General features: G+C 38.1%; 2 protein-coding genes across 2 annotated transcripts in view; one reads left to right on the top strand and one right to left on the bottom strand.

Moving 5' to 3' along the window:
- Nucleotides 1-21,952, bottom strand: part of TIPIN (TIMELESS interacting protein) — a 312,013-nt gene that overhangs the window by 20,898 nt on the left and 269,163 nt on the right. The gene's annotated exons all lie outside the window — the stretch shown is intronic.
- Nucleotides 1-21,952, top strand: part of MAP2K1 (mitogen-activated protein kinase kinase 1) — a 41,294-nt gene that overhangs the window by 5,540 nt on the left and 13,802 nt on the right. The window contains exons 2-5 of the mRNA XM_074880191.1: nt 13,362-13,572; nt 16,317-16,463; nt 19,619-19,696; nt 20,231-20,282. Of these exons, the coding sequence (XP_074736292.1) occupies nt 13,362-13,572; nt 16,317-16,463; nt 19,619-19,696; nt 20,231-20,282 (488 nt within the window). The remainder of the gene's footprint in view (nt 1-13,361; nt 13,573-16,316; nt 16,464-19,618; nt 19,697-20,230; nt 20,283-21,952) is intronic.

The following is a 21,952-nucleotide window of genomic DNA, read 5'->3' as shown; positions in this document are numbered from 1 at the left end:
CCTTTAATAGGCTGTAAAGAACTAGGTCTCGGAGGAACTTAAGATACTGTCTGTAGGCCTTTACCACCTTAGGAACTGCATTTAATTTTTTTTTTAAGGGCATGGCCTGAAAGAAAGTCTGAAGCTAACTGTGAGTGGAAGCAGGTCATCAGGCATAATGCTCTTGTTAGTGGTGATCCTTATGCCCATGATGAACAGTTCTGGGTTTTTTCTTTTTTGGAAAAAAAGTTTTAATTGTAGTATGTCTGTGCCTTAGAACTGTTCAAGCCAAAGAGTAGTTTCATAGAAATGGTTGTCTGGCAAATTCTAGTCATAGGTTAAGAACCACTGTATTAACTTGTCAGCTTTTCGTTGTTGTTTATTCTGTTTAAACTTCATTTAAGGAAGCCTCTGAATAGCTGTCATGACCTCTGGGTACAGCTACCTGTATTTGATAGTCAAAGAACAATTTGGCAATTATGCAGAAGTGGTATGAAGTTCAATTTATATTACAATTTGCAAAATAAGTAGTTGCTTACTTACTATGCGTCTTACAATTTTCATGCTTTTCAGTGCAAACTTAAAGACCAAAAAAGCCAAACTCCACTGCAGATGATGGGAGATAATCTGCCTTTCTACTCCTACAAAGCCCAAAGTGAAGTTCCCTTGAGAAAGATACTGAAAAACATGAAAATTGTAAGATTGTATTGGGGGATTTTTTAATTTATTTTTAAAACCACAAAGTCTCTGAGGAGGGGCAGCCCTTCTATGGAATCCCATTGACTTCAGGGGTGCTTTGTGCCTGTGTGAAGTGTTCTGGAAGGTTAGGTCCTGCAATTTTATGACTGATCTAGCCGAGTGCAGTTGCATTGGGTATGTATGTGGAATTACTGCAAGCTTGTAAATATTTTTAAGAAAAAAAAACAACTTTTTTTTAATCCCCTACTAATGAAGGTTTAACCAAGCTTACAAATACATGTGGTATGAGAGAATGCATTTTAGGCAATCGTAAATGCTAGTTAATTCCAGGAAAACTGAGCTTTTTGTTATTCATAAAATCTTCCAAATTTAGATTAAAACATACTCGTAGCATTCTATTTAAATGTGCATGAGCTTAGCATAGTCCTTCATGGAATTAGAAATAGCATTTTTATAATACTGAAGCTAATAGACCCACATGATCTGCTATAATAAAATAGTGGGAAGTAAGAGCTTGCATCACCTTGCTGACTTCTTATGTTATTTCTGGATGCATGTGCTGAAAAAATTTAAAACTAAGTAAGTGCACACAATTAGTACAGAAATAAATGCAAGTGGCAAATTGACCTGTGCTGTTCTTACTTGCTAGGCAGCTTTTAGTTTACTATTATGGATGTAGGAAAGATTTTAAGACACTTAACACTGTGGTGGCAGTAAATACCAAGTCTTATTAGGTACTTGCACTTATATTTAAGAATAACAACAGTAATGGAGGCATAGTTTAGTTATTATGATGTCTTTTTTCAAAAAGCCTAAATCATTTTAGGAGAGTTAAATAAAAAGTGGGTGTGAAATTAAATGTTGCTTTCCAGTGAGATGAAAGGTAAGGAAAGTGCGGGCTGTAAATATGAATCCAGCCACTTTTCCTTTTCTGTCCTTTACAACACCAATTCTGCAGGTAGTTATGAAGGTGTGATTTCATGATTAAGCATGTGCAAGATCCTGCTCCTTCTAAAGAAGTCGTCTCCTCTCCTTGCTGTGCCCTTGCCTTCCTGATGCTTCTTTTCTTGTAGCAACTCTTACAGCAAGGTAGATGTACATGCTGATCTGAGAATTTATCCACCAAAGAAGCCCAGATTAATTTTCAGAGGGCTGTCCTCTTGTGCTCGCAGCAGCATTGATGTAGCCACACAGTGAACTTAATCAGGGAAATAATCCAGCTGAAAAATTGCAGTATTTCTTAGTTAATTTTTAAATGGATCTGTTGTTTGAATTGGTAATTTAGGAATGAAGGGCTAGGGGCAGAATGAGGCAGAGCCACCTCCTTTGGCAGGAATCCTAGAATGGTTTGAGTTGGAAGGGACCTTAAAGATCATCGAGTTCCACACCCCTGCCGGGGGCAGGGGCACCTTCCACTAGCCCAGGTTGCCCAAAGCCCCGTCCAACCTGGCCTTGAACCCTTCCAGGGAGGGAGCAGCCTCAGCTTCTCTGGGCAACCTGTGCCAGGGCCTCACCACCCTCACAGGGAAGAATTTCTTCCTTACATCTAATCTAAATCTGTCCTCTGTCAGTTTAAAACAGTTACTCCTCGTCCTATCCCTACACCCCAGATAAAGAGTCCTTCCCCCCCTTTCCTGTAGCCCCTTTAAGTGCTGGGAGGCTGCTCTAAGGTCTTCCCAGAGCATTCTCTTCTCCAGCTGAACCCCCCCAACTCTCTCAGCCTGTCCTCACAGGGGAGGTGCTCCAGCCCCCTGAGCATCTTCGTGGCCTCCTCTGGCCCTGCTCGAGCACGTCCGTGTCCTTCTGATGTTGGGGCCCCCAGAGCTGGACCCAGCACTGCAGGGGGGTCTCCCAAGAGTGGAGTAGAGGGGGAGAATCCCCCCCCTCACCCTGCTGCCCACACCGATCTGGATGCAGCCCAGCACACGGTTGGCTTTCTGGGCTGTGAGTGCATGTTGCTGGCTCGCAGTCAGTTTTCCATCCACCAACACCCCCAGGTCCTTCTCCTTGAGGCTGCTCTCCATCCACTCCTCGCCCAGCCTGGATTTGTGCTGGGGATTGCCCCGACCCATGGGCAGGACCTTGCATTTGTTCAGACTTTTGCAGGATTAGGTGACAGTATTCTCAGAGCCTGAGAGATACTATTGAGAGATGTTGAAATTCAGTAATTACAATTTCTGAGTAGCACATCTTTTAATTGAATAGTTTCAGGTCTCTGCCTCAAGAGGAACAGATTACCTCTGAGACTTCCCAGTGTTATCTAGTAGCCGAAGAAGGCTTTAAAAAAGAAGGATTGAAAGGGACTACGTAAACCCAATATGTAGTTGAATTATTTATCTGGCATAACAGTGCTACTGTTGTTAATCTGGGCAAAGGGTCTTTGCTTTAGCACTAGCTAAAAAAAAAGCATGAAAATTGTGGGGAATTTACATGAGACAGGAAATACATTAGCCAGTTATTTGAGTGGATACTGGCTAATATTTCAAGGTATACAGGAGAAACCTTCTGAGGAAGGAATTTTCTTTTATGTATGGTAAACCTAGATGTTCCCTTTAAATTATTAAGTTCTAAATTTTCCAGTAAAAAAGGTTCCCCCCGCCCCTTCTTGCCTGTGTTATCATTTTTACAGCTGCATTTGTTTTCCCATCATTGCTCTGGGAATTGACTGGGCTTTATAAAGTGTACAGATTCCACTGCCAAAACACAAAAATGTCTCTTTGAGGAAGCAATTTAGTTGGCAACGTGAGTTTCTAGCTTGTTGAATTTTTGGGGAGCAGGTTCTTTCTTCCAAAGACTTTAACATTTTTTTTTTTTTTCAAAAGGAAGCAATGGAATTTTTTTCTGAAGACTTACTTATGTGTTGCTAGAAATTAGCAATCAGACTATTTCTGATTTGATATATGTTCAGTATTACTTAGACAAAATCTTGATTATACTTTGGAATGAATGTGCCAGGCTTTCTGCCAGTTAGTGCCCACAGGAATTGAACAACTGGGAAAGACTAATTCACTGCTCAGTATCTCTTTGCAAACATCTGTTGAAAAGCCGTTGTCATCCTGAGTCTTGTCTGAACAAGAGGAGAGTGAATTCCAGCCTAACCTCTGCCTGCTGACAGCTGGGGAATTGGTCTTTCACTTGGATTCAGTTGCCACACAGGATCCAGCAGGAGAAGGTGTAAAGTGGTGTCCCTGACTGGGTGACACATGCAAAAGGAGTAAGAATGGAAGCAGATTATTTTACTTTAACAGCCTGAGAACTAGGACAGAGATATTCCACCAGTGTGATTCTTTGGATGAACCAGTATCGTCTTAAAAATCTACTTACAGGTTCTTAAAGCAGGCCATTGAAACTTCCTGGCAATTCTTTCTTTCAGTGTTTTTTACAACTCAGTATTGTTCTGTACTTTTCTAGAACTTTTTTCGGATGTGGTGGGAAGATGAGTCAGCAGATTTAATGTAGCAAATAAAGCAATTGCAGAATGCATTTTTTTGGGAAGAAATATTCTGTCTGGATATAGATATGTGTGTGCATTTATACATGAATATTTCTATATGTATTGGTACAGTCTATACATATATTAAGTAAAAATTACTATTTTCTTACAGTAAGTGGCTATACTGGCAAATGTTCTGTGTTATGCAATCCATCCATTTGAAATATGGGCAGGGATTTAAACCTTCCATCCACAACTTTATCTGAATCCCAGTTGTGGGATTTTTTTGTATGTTTTCATCTGCACTTTCTGGCAATTTTCTTTCCCAGTCCCTGATGTGTTAACTGCAGCTTTTGATGAAGTTTGTGCTTCTGTGCTCCTTGCTCAGCTCTTGCACAGAAGGTGTTTCAATTCTAATCCTGTTTTTTTTTGTGGGCCTTGTAAATTGATACTGTAACTTCATCTTTTTTATTATTGTAGTGTCTCTCAAAGGCTGTGTATCTACCACATAAGGGAGTCGTGAAGGTACTGTTACCATTACTGTTGCACACAATTATCCCTTGTTTTTATCATTAAATTTAACTCATAGTTCAGAGATGTAAGACAGTGGAAAAGCAGGACTTGTGTAAATACATGTGTTAGCTGATGATCATATTTCTGTGACTTCTGTTTATCCTCTGTTGTGTTTTAAATACCCAGTAAATAAATCTTTTTTTTTTCTCCATAAGGGAGTGTTAATTGCCTTACGGTTGTTTTGTTCTGGTTGTGCCTAGTGCTGTGTCATGGTTTCAGCCAGGATAGAGTTAATTTTCTTTTAGAAGCTGGTACAGTGTGTTCTGGATTTAGTGTGAGAATAATGCTGATAACACACCGATGTTTTAGTTGTTGCTAAGTAGCGCTTATCCTAAGTTAAGGATTTTTCAGTTTCCCATGCTCTGCCAGCGAGCAGGTACCCAAGATGCTGGGAGGGAGGGTGGCCAGGAGAGTTGACCTGAACTAGCCAAAGGGCTTTTCCACACCATAGAACGTAGTGTTCAGTATAGAAACTGGGGGGGGTTGGCTGGGAGCGGGGGATTGCTGCTCAGGGCCTGGCTGGGCATCGGTCAGCGGGTGGTGAGCAATTGTGTTGTGCATCACTTGAGTTTTTTGTTTGTTTTTTTCCTTCAGTTTTATTTCTCTTATATGCTTTTTCATTACTACTATTATTATTATATATTATTATTGTTATATATTAGTTAGGAAACTGTTCTTATCTCAACTCACAAGTTTTACATTTTTATTTTGTGATTCTCCTCCCCATCCCCCTGAGGGGGGAGGAGTGAGTGAGTGACTGTGTGGTGCTTTGTTGCCAGCTGGGCCTAAACCACAACATGCTGGCTGGAAAAAATCAGTGATAGGTGTGCAGATATTTATGAAAGGGAGATCGAGAACTTGGATTCCTAGTTCTGGAGATTTGGCTCTTGAATTTCTTAGTTTGAGAAGGCAAAGTTTATTTGTGGCAAACTTTGAATTCAATGCTACAGCAAGTCCTGAGGAAGCCTTTTAACAGAGAAAAACAACCCAAACCACCAGTTGCATTGTTTAGCCACAGAGCTAAACATGTGAAAGGGGTGTCTAAGCCTTGCTGGCAGCGACTGCTGCCACCCAGGATAAAGGGCTTGAACTCCAAGTGGTGGCTGGGAACAGCTGCAAAAAAATCTGGTAGGAAGAGGCACCCAGGGCATGAATTGGCTATCTGTCCATTTGTGCCACTGCTCGCATCTGTGGCTTTACTCTTTGGTGCGCTCCATCTTCAATCCAAACATGTTATTTGGCATGCTTTGCCTTATTTAAGAAAAAATAGTCTGGAATGTTTAATGGGATAGTGGTTAGGCTAAAGCAAAAGAGGGAGGAAGCTTAAAGCAAAGATTCATACCCAACAGCTCAGCCTATAAGGAGTTTTTGAAGGTAAGCTGTCCCATTTGGTTGGAGACTCCACAGGAGACTTGAAATTGTATTGTGTATTTTTTTCTCTAAAATACCTGCCTTTAAAATACATTCCTTTCAGCTTTAGATAAAAGATAATTTCTACATTGAATTACTCTAGTGGGATACTTTGTTTGGACAGAACAATACTTTTCTAATAGTTTTGTTTTACATACCTTTTACTAAGAAATACATTTTAATGAAATTGCCTCTTATTCTTACTGGGTAACTTTTTTCTGGCAATATTAAACCTCAAAATATGCCCTGCCATATTTGTTGCATTGTGAAAGTGGAATGGTATTTTCAGATGTTAAAATTCATGCTAGAAATGAGCAGATGTATTGGGCAAGGATATATCCCACTTAAAGGTAAGGGTAGTTTATGAAGGACCTCTAACACGTTTCAAGAACTGAAAATAAGCAGGAATTGAGAAATAGTGTATTTTTCCAAAGCAAGACTCTTTTGCACTTATAGCATGTTTGGATCTTTTTGAGTTGTTGCTTTAACTGCAAGTTTTATGAGGCTGTGCTGGAGTTAGCCCAGACACAGAGACACCTGTGCAGTAAGCTAGGGGACTAGTCTAATTACTTTTATCTTCCATGTTGTTCTGTGAACTGTTCCTTGTTAAAGGAGAAGTTAAATAAGAATTTGTCTTATTGCCCGGGTTTGGCACAGTCAAACAAAATAGTAGTCTGTCTTTTCAAAACCGCAGAATGTCTTCATGTTCCTAATGCTTTATTTCAGCTCCCTGATTGAGGTTGTTCATGGAAATTATGTAGTGAACTGCCTACTTTCTTCTGTAAATTGACAGTTGTGTAGGCTTGGGGAAAGCATTACTGTCAGTGTTCTGGAAAACAGCCCCCAAGCCTGTATCCTCATGTGACAGTAGATCTGAAAGTGAATGTACTTCTTTATGCTTTCACTCACACTAATTGTTCAGCTTGCAAAACTGATAGTAATAACTTTGAACAACTATTTGACAAATTACCGTTTAAAGACTCTGTCAGACTTTTTTCTTCTACCACATATTTTTTTTCTTCTCTCTCTAAAGTAAGCTTCAGTGTTGAGTACAGCTTTAATGTAGCCTTTAGGCTACATTGAGTATTGATTAACTTACCACTAACATGAATTTTAAAAAATTCTCAGGGATCTGGAGTATTATTAATATCAATTAAGAATAAGGATTTATTTTCTGTTATGACATTATACTAGCAGACTAAAGGCAGCATTTCTCTTCTCTTTACTGATTCAAAGAGAGCAAGTATGCTCTAAAATGTTCATGCATCTCTTCCGGGAGTGCTTTCTTCAGTGCTGGTGTGGCTGCCCCAAAAGCATGAACTGAGAAGTCTCTTCTTGCCTTCTGCCCATCTTTGTGTATAGGGTGAGAGCACCCCAGAATCTGTTACTCCTTCGTGCTCAACCTGCGCGTAGGAAGTACAGGTTTGCTCAGTATCCCCTAACTCACTCACGTATACTACAGTGTCCACATGTGTGTCATATGCACATGTTCACAGTGGTTATAAATTATGGGGGTCTTGATGTTTAAAAAGAAAGTCCGAAAAAATCTACAAACAAACCTTAAGGAAACGGTATGATAGGCTCAAAAAGTGAGCTGATAACCTGGTGCAGTGATGGTATTGTGATGTATCTTCTGGATAAGACCGTGTGCATCTCTGGGAGGCAGAGAACAGAATGTGTAGTCCAGCATTAACCAGAGGCGTGGCTGTGCACTTTCTTTTGTTGTTGTTGCCACCTAGTATTCTTTCTTCTAAGCATCTGCTTTTGGCCATTGTCCGGAGGCGAGATACTGCTATAGGTGAGACAGTTCTGAAGGTCTGAGATGAGCTTCCATGCAGGTGAGGTGACACTGAGTCTGAAAAGCTCCCAGTATCCCATGCTGTGATTCTCCTCAGAAAACCTTCCTCACCTGTGTGACATTCCACAAACTGGCTGCAGAAGGGATGGATGGGGGTTCCCCCAGGATGTCAGAATGCAGTTGTCTTTTGGCCTCCAAAGTGGGGATTTTGCAAAGTGTAAATTGACAGTAATAGAGGTGAAGTTTCTCTGCACGCATCAGAGGGTTGTTGTTTGGTGGGGAAGTGGGGTGTGTTTGTGTGTATTTGGTAGGAGTTTGGTTTTGCATTCTTTTCAAACTTTTGAGGTTACAGAAGTGCCGTGTGACTAGGAGGACATTGCACTGTCAGCATGCTTCCTTGAGTACAAAAAGGAAGAAGTAGTGCTGACTTAATAGGAAGGATCCTACCTGATCAAGTGTGGGTGGAGATAATTCCCCTTCTAGAGCACCTGGTACCTGGTGCTGCACTTGGAGGGGGAAAAACAAGCAAACAACTCCCCCAAAAGCTTGCCCTGAGTCTGTATTTCTTTAAACTTTCCATTTAGTCTGGAAGAGAGAGATCTTACAATAATTGTATCTGAAGTCCAGCGGTTAAGACCCTACACTTTCTACAGTGGTATTGTCTGCTAGCTATACAGAATGGTTACACATTCCTGCTAGCTGACTAAGAATATATTCATTGATGGTGTTCTGTGAAATTACACTGTTTCTTGAACACATGGAGGAAACAGCACTGACCTCCCTGTGGCTTCATTCAGATGATCACATTACGAAAGCTGGATTCTTTCCCTAGTGCAGTATGTTTAGTATGTGCTTGGCTTTAAAACTGATAGCAATAAATTCAATGATAACCCGTTGCTTTAGAGTAGTGCTTGGAACAGTGAAGCACTGAGGTGATCTGATGATTTCCTGCTTTGATGGAACTCTGGCAAAGGCATAGCACTTTGACAGTGAAAAAACAACTCCAAGACTGCAGCAGGTAATGGTGATGAATTTTAATAGGAATCTTTGTCTCTGAATAAAAGTTTTATGTAAGATTAAGTAACTACTAGTGCTCCTTCTGGAGGCAGACGTGAGCACACTAGCGTGCTGCTACTTTTAGCCACCAAAACTTCCTTAACATTTTCATGGTGTTCTAGTGATGAACAACTGACTTAAGTATTCCCTCTTCTGTATTTTTTATGTGTTGGTTTAGTTTCATTTGTAAAACTTCATATGCAATGATGTACTTATCCAGCTGTTTCTGTATGTGCTTTGCACTGCAACTTGGCTGTGATGCTTTTATATAGTGAGAGTCCAGATTAACAGTCATAGTTACTGGCCAGGGGATAGTATTCTTACAGTAGTTTGAGTTCAAAACTGAAACTACCCAAGTACTGCCATCATAGAAATACTGAGAGTAGATTATCACCACCAATTTTGATGATACAAATACTCTTTAAAAAATGTATCTATTTCCATTTGATTAATATTTAGTGCTTCCAGCAAAGGACCAGAATGAAAAAAATCAATTCTGTCCTGACGTCTGTCATTCAATTATCATAGAACTAACTGGAGATGTTACTTACAGTTACATTCTGAATAGTAACTCTGACAATGCATTTATTGGATTAATATCTTTCACAAAAAGTCTTCAGATTAATTTACTTTAGAGGATTGCTCCTGAGAAATTTGAGTGAGATAGAGAACTTCATTGCTCTCATTGCCTTGCACATCACTGCAAGTAATGAAGGTTTTGCCATTAGAAGTTAGAACATTCTGGTGATTTGGCTGATGGCCACATTCTAGATAGAGAAACCTGATGTGCTGAGATTCATGGGACCAATGATTTTTCCATCTGTGAGAGCCTTTGGAACCTTCTGACAAGTGTTTGAACAAGGACCCCAACAATAATTTGTACTTTCAAGCAAGGAAATACCTGTATTTAAGTGAATGCCAAGCTTGAGATTGAAATGAGCAATGTAAAAAAGCTTTATAGAGACGTATATTATACTGACATAGATGTGATAAATGCTATCCTAGCAGATTTTTTTGTTACAAAAGCATCAGCATGACCGAGTGTTTTGTTTCACCACACTAGCATTTTGTCTGCTCCAAGTCATGCGCTCAAGTATCTCAGTGTTGTCTCCAAACCCAGAAAACCCCTTCTGCTTGAGAGAAAAACTGAATAGTTGTTTTCTTCAAATGGAGCCAAGAGAAGCCTTGTTGCGTCCTGTTTCTGTGTCTTTATTTTTCCAAATGAGCAGCCCTACCTTCTTCAGTAATCCCTAAAATGACAGCAAGTTCCTTCTTAAAACTTATAAATAAAGATAAAGATCGCTTGTTGCTGCAGCTTACTGGACCAGATTTTTCAAAAGAAACTGAAATTTCCTGTTAAGGTCAGATTTTGGGGGGAGAGTTTGGTTCCTTTGTGGCATTAAGTCTATATACAGACCTCAGAGAGCGCTAAAGGTCTTGCTTGCTGCAGTGCTCTGAAAAACTGGCCCTATATATCAACGGGGCATTTAAAATGTTATGTTTAGGAGCTTGATATATTTGTATTTCAGAGATGTTTAACTTAATTCAACAAAACTATTGCTGGTAAATTTATTTGGATGTTCCTTTACATTTTGTTGTATACACTAAATGGCCTTGGTTTCTTTTGAGAGATCCAAGTAGTGGGTGCTGAGCTCTTGTCTATGTGGTCCTGACTTCTAAGCAGTCATGCAGAATAATAGATCTGTCTCCACAAAAGTCACATCCAGTAAAACTGCCTCATTAATTTCATATGTTTTGTAGGCCATACTTTCTGGGCAGTCAGGATTTTGATACAAGCACAGGGTAAAAGCAAGTAAAAAGTTTATTTTTAATGACTGAACATGAACTATAACGTTGCTCTGCTTCTAATATAGAGAAATATTTGAAGAACCCTATCTTGATAAGTAGCCCCAAAAATACCAGGGATGTCTGTTCTCAATGTCTGCTAGTTGTGTAGGGTTTTACAGAATAAAAAAATAATCTGTACTTCCTAAAAATAGCAACGCTTAACATACTGCCTAATTAAAAATATACTGATTTTATGTATCTTGTCAAGTGTGTGTAGAAGGCTTGCTGTTGTTCAAGCCCGCTCCAAGGGCGAAGGACCTGAGCAAGGCAGCAGCACGTTCCTGGCCTCAGGAGTCCCACCCAGAGCACTTCACCTCCTCACTGACCGCAGGCAGCCTGACCTGGGGAGAGTGTTGGAGTGCTGTACTGGCAGGGTTTGTCTGTGTATCATCTTTGAAAAACACGAGTTATGTCTTCTCACAGTAGTAAACTTCTAGGGTAAAATACAGAGTTTGTGTTCAGCATTCATTGTTCCAGAGTTTATTGTAGGGAAGTAAGGGTGCTTAACTTTGCTCCAATTTTTATCTTGCAATCTTAGCATAAGAAGAGCTAGTTCAGCTGTGTTCTGGAAAAGGCACACATTACTTTGACTTCAGGCTGGGATTTGTTTGCTTTACTGGGCACATCTGAGGGGGGAAAAAATAATCCAGTGATTAATCTGTTTTCTGTTTTGCATTTAAAAAATGTGTCTCTTTCCTAATGGTTCATCTTCAAAACAGAGTCTGTAAGTCAGATTAACTTGAGTGTTCCTATAAGCCATGCTTATCTACACAGGGAAATTTCTCAATGTGGATACTCTAGGGTATCTGTTATGTGATTATATTCTAGTACGATTATACTGGTATAAATCATGGTACGAGGACAGAAGTAAGAGCATGTTTCTTTTTGTAGGATAGCCTGAAAATGAAGTATCTGCTCCACAATGAAATTATTTTTATATTAAGATAGAGACAGTTATGGTAGTATAACCACCATAGAATAAGTACATCAAAATTTACTATGCAAGACTGTTCTGGTTTTGAGCAGTGTTGCCAAAGTAGTTTTGTCCAGGGTGAGTGTTTTGTGAATCTTTTTTATAGTGTTGTCTGTTAATCTTATGCTGGGACAAAATGTCAAAATAACAGACTAAACAGAACTCCCCTTTCCTTCAAAGGTCTCATTCTATTTCCTCTGTTTAGCTCTTCTAAGCATTATCACTTCCCAAGTTAGTTTAGCAATGGCATCCTGTCGAACATATTTAAACTGATAAATGGAGTGCGTCATTGCCTAAACTTTCAGAGTGATTCGGTGTAGTAAGGAGGAGCTGTGAATATTTATATTATTTTCATTTGCCTCAGTTAAACTTTACATACAGTCAAACCAAGATTGTTATCCTGCCTGGAAGCAGGCTCTCTAATAGAATGAGTTCAGGGTTTCATCCTACAATCTGTCTTTCTGTTGAGTCTGGGGCTTATTTGTTGTTGCTTCTTGGAGAATTGACCCTGTATCTTCTCAACTGACCAGCACCTTATAGAGCATTCAGAGAATGTCTCTTTGTACAGCATGTTATGAAGTGATGAATAGAAATAGGTTTCTTGATTATTGGTGAAATTTATTTTTTTGTTTAATGGGAAGTGGTTTAGGCTCTGAAGCAGCAGATTCTGTTCCTCAAGTTTTTCATCCTAGCAACACTGTATTCTCTGGAACATTGCATTAAATTTGGCTAAGCAAAACAGATACTTGCTGTTAAAAATTTACTCTTGCAGCAACTTACTGTTGCAGCTGGATGTGGGAAGTTTTAAATGAGCTTTTAAGCTGTCATATTATTGGAATGAAGTGTTTACATAGGATCTAATGAAAAGTTATTAAAAAAAAAATCTTCCTGGGAAACTGAACTTCTGTGTGTAGTCCCAAATTTAACTACTGTTTAAAATTTTTTTTATTTCTATTTTGTGTTGCTTAATGATGTTAAACCTAGGTTTCTAGTAGATGTACCCTTAAAAAAAAGAAAAAGTAATCTTAAGACCTTTGGGCTGTTTCTTTTCCCCAGTTAAAGTTAAAAATAAAAAACAAACTTCTGTGTTTCCAGTGGCCGTGTTTGTTTCCCTGTGCTTGATAACTTTTTACTGATACCTAAATGAGAAGCTTCTGAATGGATTGTTAGTTATATAGTTATGTAAAAATCAGTAGATAAAACATTTAGACAAACTCTGTAGGAAATTGCAACACAATCCTTGAAAACACAAAACTAAAACTAGCGTGATGTGGTGTGATTCATGAGATCTCTGATCATAAATTCTGAGTCATTAAGCCACTCCTGTAGGGAGGGAAACTTAACATGCATGAATTCGGACAGAACCTCAGAGATGGGGAAACAGGGTATCATCTGTTGGTGCTTCTCATTGTTTTATCTGGAATCAAATACTGTTTACTTAGAGTTCCAGTAATAAGTAGATAATGTATATAGGTGCAAAAATGTAGTGGATTTAATTGCTGACCTCAAAGCTCTATTGCTCTTCCTCTTGCAACACTGCTGGGTAAGCTCAAACAGCTTAATAATTGAGCTGTTCTTTCTCTGTTGTACAGAACAAATTTGGAAGCACTTCAGAAGAAGCTGGAAGAACTAGAGTTGGATGAACAGCAACGAAAGCGCCTTGAAGCTTTCCTTACCCAGAAACAAAAAGTTGGAGAGCTGAAGGATGATGACTTTGAGAAGATCAGTGAGCTGGGAGCAGGAAATGGTGGTGTGGTCTTCAAAGTATCTCACAAGCCTTCTGGTCTCATAATGGCAAGAAAGGTGAGTGCCTCAAAAATAGGAACTTAGGGATGACTTTTATTAAGGACGTTGTCTCTGAAATACAGTGACTTTATTCAGAGAAATAAGTGGGGTTGACACATGAGAATAAAGACTATTTAATGCCAACTTTCAGAGAAATTGATGTGTTTCAAGCAAGTGCAACCCTTCCTACTTTTTATCCTAAACTTCCCAGTTTTTCAGAAATCGTGTCCTGTGTGTTAGTAATGAAAGGATAGGCATTCATTCCCCCTTTATTCTTTTCTTCCCCTTCCCCATTTTGATAAATACAATCTTTTTATCTGGGTATATATCTTTCAAAGAAAATGTGGAAGACTCATGAGTAGAAGGCCTAAAAGAAATTACTGAAAGGTATAAATTAGGTAAAAGTGACAATATCCTGTATTCTGGGCCGTAAGTTTAGAGGAATGGAAAAGATATCACCAGTCCTAAGATCTTCCTTCACAGCTGCAGACCCGAAAAGGGCCTCTGGATGATACTGGAAAAAGTGAGAACTCAAAAAACTGAGACTGAGGGAATGCGTTGGAGTACAGTGACATCTCCTGTTCTATAGTTGCATCATGAGGTGCAGGTGGCTTCTGTGCAAAAAGGTACTTGTCCTTCTGGTGAGAGTATTTTTCAGTGATTCAGCTTTATGCTTTACAACCGATAGCAGTTGTGACCTAGTTTGTAAGCGAACTGAGATTTTAAACTGAAATAGCTTGATGTTTTAATCCTCATTTTGTTTATGTGTGGAGCTTTCACTTTCAATATCCCTGGGAACCAAATACAGTAAGGGAAATGCATCTGTGATACTGCCTGATTATTTCTGTTTGGGTACCTCCTGTCTCTTCCTTCCAGGAGCGAGGTTCCTTGCGCAGGTGGCACTTGTTACGAGGCGGTGTGTCAGGACATGTGCCGTGGCACTGCAGTGGGTGAGACAGCAGGCAGCTGCTGCAGCTCGTGGGAAACATAACGTAGCCTTTGGGAAGGATAAAACACAGGTCACACTCAAATCCCAGATCCCATTATTACACTATGCTGAAAACTTCCATTCTTTTAAATTTAGAAGTCGAAAGACTTCAGGTATTTTTTTTTTTTAAGAAGAGTACACTGTCATCTTCAGCAAAACTAAAGGAAAACGTGCCTGTGCATAACCGTGCTCAGTACACTGACAGTTTGGAGAGCAGCAAAGGAAAATGCCCACTTCTGAGGTGTGAGAATTACAAAATACACAAATCACTGAGGTTTCCTTGAACTAAATCAACTTGATTTTTTTTTTTCCACCTCCTGTGGGTTTAACAGGAAATTTTGCCACAATTCATTAATATTTGATGCAACTGAGATGTTTTCTGAACTGCAATTTTTCTTTCCTTTATTGACTAAAATCTGATTTCCATAATATCTCTTAATCTTCCCTGACACAAAAGAAATACACTTCTTTTGTATGGGATGAACAGTCTAGTGGAACAAAGTATTTTATGTAGTCTCCCCCTTACATTTAGATTCAGTTTGGGGAGTTTTTAATTTAAGGCTCAGCTCATTTCTTCTACTAATGCTTTACAAACACCTGTGCAGATATTTTTCAGCAGCTGCTTCTGAGTCAGTGTGTCTTTGACACATTTCCTTTAGACATTTGTTCATGGCTTTTCTTCAACATAAAGAGCTTCAGTTTCTGAACTATGCATAAAAAACAGATAAGTGAAGAAAATGTGCTGGAACAAAGTTTGATGGATAAGTATTTTGTGAGGAGATGGAAATCCCACCTTCTGCAGCATAAGTAACTTGTCTTGAATCTCTTATGCCATAATGAGTATCTCAAATAGTTTTATTGAAATGGAATGTTTTAGGAGTTTTAGTAATTTATTTTACTTTCCTGTCATAATCAGAATTTGAATTCTTGATAAAATGCTATTTTTTTGTTGTCCTTTTGAGTTGGGAAACTATACAATCTCTTCTGTTTTGTAATAGATGTTGGTTGAAAGTTTCTTTTGGTTGAATTTTGAAGGAAAAAATAAAGTCATTTGGAATATTGCTATTACTCCTGTAGCTTTCAAAGATGAAAATGTATCCTCTTCAAAAAATGTCCCGTTGGTAAACTTGCTGCATAACTGTCTGGACTTCCTTGTAATTTTTTTTGTAATCCCATGAAATGTTGCTACTGACTTATGGTTAAATTAAAATAGTTAGTCCTATGTGTCGCTGACATTGTCAGTGGTTTTAATAGATTATGCCTTAATAGCTGTCACGCATTAACACCTAACCAAAATAGGAATTTTTTGGCCATTTTTAGCAGCAAATTGTTAAAGGGATTTGGAGGTTGTCTTGCTTAGAGATGACATGGAGGCAGAATGCTTGGGTAACATGAAGAACATCTGTTGGTTTATATAATACAGTTTATTTTAGGGATAACTTCTGCTTCACTTTTTTTTTTCTCTAAATCTAGTATCTTTCATGGGTGCTGATGTTTCAACTTTCTCGTGCTCTATTGTAGTGTTTTCCTTTCCCTTTTCCACTAAGAAAATAAAGATGGATTATTTTCCAGTTAAGTCACAGAATAATTGTGGTTGGAAGGGGCCTCAGGAGGTCACGTAGTCCAACCTCCTGCTCACAGCAGTCAGATACAAGATCAGAGCAGGCTGTTCGTGGCCTTGTCCAGCTAGGTATTGAAACCCTCTGTGAACAGCCTGGTCCTTCTGAATGGCCCTCTGCCACTAAGAAAATAATAAGAGTGGGTTATTTTACAGTTAATTCATCTAGAGATCAAGCCGGCTATTCGAAACCAGATCATCCGTGAGCTGCAAGTTCTTCACGAGTGCAACTCTCCATACATAGTGGGCTTTTATGGAGCTTTTTACAGTGATGGAGAAATCAGCATTTGCATGGAACATATGGTAAGTACATATAAATATGTCTTAGCTTGAAGTTAAGAGACCACTAACGCAAAACCTGAATGTCAACAGGACTTAACAAAATAGACCTTTCTGCATGAATAGAGAACCAAATACCGTGTTTTGGATTTACTGTGCAACTCTGAGGTTGGGATTGATATGATCTGTTTTATTTTCTTCTGCAGTATCTGCTCTTCTGTAGAAGTCGAAGCTGTACAAATGTAGCCTCCCAGTTACTGCTTCTTCATCTGTGGTCCTTTTTGTTTTGTTTTATTTAAAAATATTTACCCAATTCTGCTACTGAGACACTTGGTCTGATTTGGATTTAGTTTTATTTTTATGCAGAATGGTCCAGATCACTCTGATACTACAGCTGTTAGTCCTTAGTAGCTATGATAATGAGAATCTGATTTAGTCTTATTTACACAAATCCATATTTTGTCTCCTTTTCTCAAATTTTACAGAAAATGCAAACATAAAGAGTAGTGCGCAGGAAGTGAACCAAGTCCAGAAGAATCTTATACAAATTTTTTAATGCAAAAAATATTTTTAACTGTGTTTCATTTTAATAGAAAAGTACACGTTCTTCTCGACATCTGTTTGCCTTTCTCTAACCATATGGAACTAAACACTAAAAGTAAATTTTCTGTAATTAAAGGTCAGTCAAATTTTTTACCTCGCTTGGTAGAGGATATTTTTAACAATACGAAATACAATAAATCTGAAGACCTTTTTATTTTTTCCCCTGAGAAAACTCTCTTTGGAGAGAAACCTTATTTTTTCTGGAAAGTACATGTGATTGTTTTAATGCTTCTCTGGTCTTACGGAAATTTTTAGAAGAAATCGATGGTTGCCTAGGAACGAGTGATCATGATCCAGTTTTTAAGCATGTGCTAGCCAAAGAGAAGGTGTGCATACCCCAAAATACAAATGGCTATTGGAAATTATAAAGAAGTTAGTTTCTCAGAATTGAAAAGAATAATGAAAAATAGGAAAATAGAAGTTAAAAATGACTGTCTGGACATTGTTTCAGAATAAATTACTAGATGTCACAAATGTGCACATCTGCAATTGCTAAAAGAGCATGTATGTTAATGCATGCCAAAAGACAAATGGTGGTGGTATATAATTACATGTAGAAATAAAAGGCCTGAAGAATCACAATTTATTTGTCAAAGAAGAAATTAACAGGAGCGATCAGGGTTTGCAAGTTCCTAAGCAGGGAATGAATGATATATCTGACAGTAGACAACTCTTCAGTTTAAGAGAAGGCAGTATGAAATCTGGTCTTTGAGTGCTGAATCTGGTCTAAGTCAGACTGGATACAAGATTTTACACATAGAACAATTGATCAGTGAGATATGAAATAGAAAGAGAATGTAGATTATTAAAATTGTAGTCTTAATTAAGCTATTAAGCTGTTGGCTTAATGTGGATCATTAGGTGGAAGTTTTTGGATAAAAGATTAAATGAGACTCTCCATTGTCTTTCTTGTACATATCTTTCAATTACTGCCAGTCAAAATTCTTATTTTTAGTGGTGAGGTACAAAACATAAGTATGAATACGAACAAAAAGTTGGAGGTGGAAAAGGCATGGAACTTGAAGATTTGAGTGTTTATATTTTTAGGTACATAAATTCAAAATTGGTGCATAACCTTGCTTAGCAGCAGGTATTTAACAGGCAAAAGGATTGGAGTCTGCTCCTGAAAGACAGTGAAGGCTGCAGCCAACAGCAGGCAATTGAATTATATTCAGTCTCTTCCAGGATTGGAGCTAGTCCACTTGGAGGGAGAAAAAAAAATAAAAGGTGGTTTTTCTGTATGAAATCTTTGTTAATATACCAGTATCTCAGCAGAGACAGCTGTCCAGAAATGCAGACTGGTTATACAAGAGATTTATATAGACTTTTTTTTTCTGTTGGTGTATTTTTAATTGAGTGTGATATATGTGGGTGTGTTTTTTTACAAAAATATGTGATAAAATAAATACTTACATACTTCTCATAAGAGTTTTAGATTTTTAGTCCTCAAATAATAAAACTTTGCATTCTAGTTTTTCTCTTTACATGTGTAAATGGTGATGAAAACTTCCAAAGGGTAGGTTAAGGCAGAAGGCAATTATTTTCTCTAGTTGGATTTTTGTCTTGAGTACTGGGAGATATCAAATGCTGATATGGACAACAGGATATTGGTTTTTAATTTGAGAAATAACTTTCTAATTTCTTCTTTGATTGTATATTCTCTGTTCTAGAGAATCTAGAACTTATGCACAGGCCTATTGCTGAATCAGTTGCTAAAAATAAATAGCTTTTTTTACAGTTTTCCTTCTCAAAAGCTCTTAGCAACAGTGGAATATATTTGACTTTGGGGGTGCATGCATTCAAATTATTTAAGCTAATAAGATTGTCAAGACAGTTACTTACCACAGAACTTTAAAAACACTTCTTCCTATTTTGGTTCTTTGAGATCTGTGCCGAATCAACCCTCCGTCCTTGAAAGCTGACAGAGTCACCACAGATACGCAGAACTAAGAGAGACCAACTTTCTCTGAGTAGGATCTCACTAGGGAGATGAGGGGAAGAGGGATCTGGGTTTAATTACGATCACGGAGTGCCCCTAACACACATTATATTCAGGAAGAGAACTCTTGTCTTTTCCGGTGTGATGAATTTTCATCTCTGTAATCAGGATCATAAAATCTTCTATGCTGCTTCAGTCCTTCATATTCTGTCTTTGGAAGGGGAGGGAGTATCATGGGATGGCTGTGACAAGAAAAAAACAGATGTTATTGCATTGGACTGAAAGTTAGAGAAATCTGTAAAATTCCTAATACTTGGTTGACAGTTTTTGTGGAGAGTACTCCCTTAACAAGTTCCAAACCATGGAAATGCTAGTATGGAAGATCATTGTGTGAAGTGTTTATTTGAGTGGATGTTGTTACTGGCCAAATGTTTGTTTAAAATAAACATAAAAGTGACTAATTCCTACTGGGGAATTTTTATTTTTTTTTTAGGTATGCACCATAACAATGTTAAATCAAACATGAAAAGGAATACTTTTGTTCTCACCAGATTTAGTCTTCAGACTACAGTCCTGTTTTAAATGTTTTAGAGTGATTTGATTAAGTCTTGACTATTCAAATATTTATTATTTTTAGGATGGCGGCTCCTTGGATCAAGTACTGAAAAAGGCTGGAAGAATTCCAGAGCAGATTCTGGGCAAAGTTAGCATTGCGGTAAGTGTGTTCATCGCTCTTGGAGGCTGGAAGTGGGTATGTTTGTTTCTTGGTGTGGTAATGCCAGATCCAGGAAGCTGCCACTTCAGGACTGAAGGATGTGGGAGAGAAATATTAACAGATTTTTAATCTGGTTGCTTCTTTTAAAAAGCATTTGTTGTACATGTCATTATTTGGTAGCTCAGGGCACTGAAATGAGTAACGTTCTATTGTGTTTGCTTTGATTTTCTGCTTTTGTCTCAGCTGATGCTTCTGGATGAGAACAAAATTAACACTTCATTAAAAAATTTCAAATGTTACCTTTTTGTATCTATTGTGCAATAAGCTCTGTGTGCAAAATTTCCAGTAAGGGGTTGGTTGACTCTGTTTTTCTAGTCTGAGCTGGAAGTACAAATTAAACAAAATATTGATTTGCAGTGATTACCTTTTGGGATTTCTGTTATGTTGCATTCAGTTGGAATTCTTGTACAGACAAAGCATGCAATTATCTCTTCTGCTTCATAAATTAAAATGTTTTCTTTCATTTGTCTTTAGGTAATAAAAGGACTCACATATCTGAGAGAAAAGCATAAAATAATGCACAGAGGTGAGATAAAATTTTACACTGTAACTTTTCTTGAATATCCATAAAGTGCTTTTTCTGATTGGTTCTTTATGGTTCCATATGACTTTGGCTCAGAGGGGTTTTCTTGGGTAGTGTAAGGCAAACTTTATTTTAATTGAAATCTCTGACTATTGTGTATCTTCAAATTCTTCTATTTTACTGCAGTTTATCTGGATTTATAATCCATGCTTAAACCTGGTATGCTTGTATTATATGTGCATGCAGGATTTCTGGCTGTTTGAAATTGCTTGCTGCCGGAGTGACTTGGCCAGTTGGGAGTATGTGCTACAGCTGGGAATCTAACTTGAGACTATAAGTACTCCCTTTGCAGTAAAGATAGAAATATGTTGAAAGATCAGAGTGATTCAATCTTTATTTCCCTTAAATACCACATACATCTTCCTGCATTTTCTGGGAGCAGGAGAACACTTTTTTCAACACAAGTGATAAACTTCTAGGGAAACAGACAGGCACAGAAGTGGAGGGTGCAGTCTCGGGCAGTACTATGCACTGAGGAAGCTCTCAAACATTTCTACCTGCAACAGTGGCACTTGGGCCAAGGTAGCCATTGCCTAGTGTAGCTGCACAGAAGATACACCCTGTCTAGTACAGTTGTGGACAGGATCTTTCTCAGAAACATCAGCACTTGAAATGAGGCAACATGTCTGGAGGTAAGCACGTCATGTAGATTCCATTCCTGCACTCAGTTAAGAGTGAGAGAGAAGCAGAAGACAATTAAGGTATCTATGGGGTTTTATAATGGCATAATTAACTCTATGAAGAGAACTGTATTAAAAATCATTGTCCCACTGTATCTATTTCTTCATTGCAAGTGCTAGTCTTTTGATAGTAACAGATCTACTGAGTGTGACAACAAAATCTTTGGAGAGATTCACAATTAAAACCTCTGACCTAAAATTAATTTGACAGTTCAACACTCATTATTGCCACTAAAACTTTTAAAAGAAAGTCACTATTTCTACTAGCTGTCTTACATTTACATGCTATTTATAGACATCTATCATGCTAACTTGCATCTTTTTTAGACTGAAAAGATTTTAAAAACATGGTGAAGCTATATAAAATGAGTGTGTTGCTTCTGCACTCCTGGGATCTTCAGTTAATTTACTGTAAAACAGATGCATTGCCATGTTTTCAGCTTATAGTTGCCCTTCTTAAAATCCAGCTCTTTCATTAATCTGTTGCCTCTTACATTAAACAATCATGACACTTGATATGGTAAATTAATAAATTCCATTATTCCTGACATGAGTGTAAATTGAAGACTGGAGATGAAGCATATCATGGTTTTGTTTGAATGGCACTATTCATTGCAGTGATCATGCAGTATGTATAAAGCATGCCAACTGTTCGGTGAGTTTTGTACCATATGAGATCAATCTTCAGATTATAAAAATATCTTCATCAGACACTAATATGTGTCTGAGTTTACATTTGTTGGCCAGACCAAAAAGAGTAATTAGCAATCCTGGTTTATACAATCTGTTGTAGGATCACCTTACACAATAAACACAGTCTTACTGTGTTTATTACACGTGTCTGGTTTGCCTTTTTTTAACAATCAAATACAGCTCTCCCTTGAAGAAAGGAGGCTGGAGGTAGACTCTGTAGAGATTTCTAATGGTAGTTGC

Source organism: Strix uralensis, chromosome 11 (assembly GCF_047716275.1).
Source record: "Strix uralensis isolate ZFMK-TIS-50842 chromosome 11, bStrUra1, whole genome shotgun sequence".
NCBI classification, from domain to species: domain Eukaryota; kingdom Metazoa; phylum Chordata; class Aves; order Strigiformes; family Strigidae; genus Strix; species Strix uralensis.
Note: the sequence above shows the minus strand (reverse complement) of the source record. Positions and strands in the feature narration are given on the sequence as shown.